This window comes from Bison bison, unplaced genomic scaffold, assembly GCF_000754665.1.
Source record: "Bison bison bison isolate TAMUID 2011002044 unplaced genomic scaffold, Bison_UMD1.0 scf7180017864248, whole genome shotgun sequence".
NCBI lineage: Eukaryota > Metazoa > Chordata > Mammalia > Artiodactyla > Bovidae > Bison > Bison bison.
Window position 1 is genome coordinate 2,034,179 of NW_011494820.1, and position 2,597 is coordinate 2,036,775.

The 2,597-nt window shown below is 53.1% G+C and overlaps 1 protein-coding gene across 1 annotated transcript in view; it reads left to right on the forward strand.

Moving 5' to 3' along the window:
* CRLF1 (cytokine receptor-like factor 1) overlaps positions 1-2,597 on the forward strand; it is a 10,690-nt gene that overhangs the window by 2,652 nt on the left and 5,441 nt on the right. The window contains exon 3 of the mRNA XM_010847305.1: positions 2,439-2,597. This exon is cut by the window's right edge and continues 1 nt beyond it. Within this exon, the coding sequence (XP_010845607.1) occupies positions 2,439-2,597 (159 nt within the window). The remainder of the gene's footprint in view (positions 1-2,438) is intronic.

Here is a 2,597-nt window from a genome sequence, read left to right on the forward strand (position 1 = left end):
CCCCGGCCGCCCCCGCCTCCTCAGCTCTGGCCCGCTCAGCCGGCTCCTTCGCACGGACGCTGAGACCTCCAGCGAGCCCTGGGCCAAGCCCCAAATGCAACTGCGATCCCAGGCTCTAGCAAGACATGGCCCTCCAAGCCAAGTTTGCCCGGGAAAGTCATCAGGGCCGGCCTCGGAACTGCGTCCACCCCATCTCACCCATGTGGGGCAGTGGGGAGCCAGCACAGGGCAGCTGCTGGGGGCCAGCACAGGGCAGCCGCTGGAATGTAGGAGGCCTACAAGGGGACTGGGATTGCCCTGTCCTTGGCTGCCAGGGAAGCTGGTCTGCCCCCCGCCCCTCTGTCCCCTCTGAAGTCCCCTGTTACAGCTGCCTGGTGATCCTTTTAAAACACAAATCCCTCCCCTGCTCAACTCTGGAAGAACTCCTCTCTGAAGGTCTGGCCCCTGCTGACCTCATTTCCTACCACCTGTACCCTGGGATCTTTGCACTTGCTGCTCCACTGTCTGAACACCCTCTTCTATATATTGTCATGGCTACTTCTTTCATTTCATGCACTTCCCTGGTGGCTCAGACAGTAAAGAATCTGCCTGCAATGCAGGAGACCTGGGTTTGATCCCTGGGTCAGGAAGATCCCCTGGAGAAGGGGATGGCAGCCCACTCCAATATTCTTTCCTGGAGAATCCCATGGACAGAGGAGCCTGGCGGGCTGCAGTCCATGGGGTCACAAAGAGTCAGACATGACTGAGCGACTAACACTTTCATTTTATTCACATCTCAGGTCAAATGCCACCTCCCCAGACAGGCCTCTTGGGTCAATTAGCTGCCACCATTGATTCGTGCTTTATTTTCTCCCTTGTTTGTTCTTTTAGATACTTGTGCTTTTTCCTGCTGCTCCCTGGGCTTCCCTGGTGGCTCAGAGGTTAAAGCGTCTGCCTGGACTGTGGGAGACCCGGGTTTGATCCCTGGGTCGGGAAGATCCCCTGGAGAAGGAAATGGCAACCCACTCCAGTACTCTTGCCTGGAGAATCCCATGGAGGGAGGAACCTGGTGGGCTACAGTCCACGGGGTCGCAAAGAGTCGGACACAACTGAGTGACTTCACGTTCCTTGGACTCAAGTCCCACAAGAGCATGAATGTTGAGTGTCTTGGTGACCATTCTGCCCTCAGATCCTGACGCATTGTAGGTGCTCCTTGAATTAGTGAGTGAACAAATGAATCCTTACAACCACTCTTGGTGGAGAGAGAGCTTCTCAAAGACTCAGAGACGTAAAGAAACTGGGTCAACTTCCAGAGTGAGCTGAGGGCATTCGAAACCAGGTCAGCCTGGCTTAAAAGTCCCACAGAGTTGTCCTTAAAATTTTCACTCTTCTCAAACAACCCCATGTGGTGAATACCATGATGCCCATTTCCCAGATGGGGAGACTGAGGCTTAGAACGACATCTAGGACTTGAACTGGGCACCCTACTCCCTGTTCTGTGCCTTGATTTCCTCCTGGATAAAGACAGTTTCCTTTTAGATTCTAATCTTCAGAAGGAGAAGCCATGGGCTGCCCCAGTGGCAGTCGGGAAGAAAGGCATCAACCATGGCCTCCCCGAGGTTCCTGTGCTCAGAACCCAGTTCACACACAACCCAGTTTAGGAAGTCACTCACTTCCCATCTGATCTTTCCAATGGCCCTGAGGACTGTGAGCTTTCTTGTTCCCATTTTGCAGATTAGGAAAACTGAGTTGAGGGGGAGGATGATGACAATGGCCAGATCTTTGGGATGAGGGTTGGGAGCATAGAGCTTGCCACAGCCACCTTCAGGTCTGGTGGCGGTGCAGAGCAGAACTTTAGAGACATGGATACAGGTTTAGTGTGCCTGTCTTCTATTTGGTGACCATAGGCAAGGGCCTTGATCTCTCAGAGCCTTGTTTTTTTCCATCCATAAAATCAGCAGGATTCTAGTAGGGCACCTCTTTTTGGAAGTGCTTTCCTCCCCCTAGAGACATCTACTATGTGTGAGGTTCTGAGGGATATCAAAGAAGGAACACACAAATCTGTTATTTCTAATTGCCAAAAAATAAAATGAAGTTTAAAAGAAAAAAAAGAAAAAGCAGAGTGCAGTGGTTGTCAGAAGTGTGTGCAAAGTAGGAGTTCCTTGGATCTGAATGAGGTTTGTCACCGATCAGAAAAAGCCCTGAGCAAGTCAGTAAGGAACTGGCTTGGAAGGACTGAATTGTGGAATCAGACAGTCCTGGGGCTGAATCTCAGCTTTGCCACCAGCCTTAGGTTGGTCATTTGACCTGACTGAGCCTCAGTTTCCTTCTCTGTAAAATGGGCGGCAATCATAAACAGCTCCTTTGCAGGACTGCCATGAGCCTTGGAGGTCCTAGGCTGGTGGAAGGCCCAGGGCAGCTCCATCCCAGCCCTGACAGGTGTTCCTCTCTGACCCCAGACACGGCTGTGATCAGTCCCCAGGACCCCACGCTCCTCATCGGCTCCTCCCTGCAGGCCACGTGCTCAGTGCATGGGGACACCCCAGGGGCCACCGCTGAGGGCCTCTACTGGACCCTCAACGGACGCCGCCTGCCCCCTGAGCTCTCCCGAATGCTCA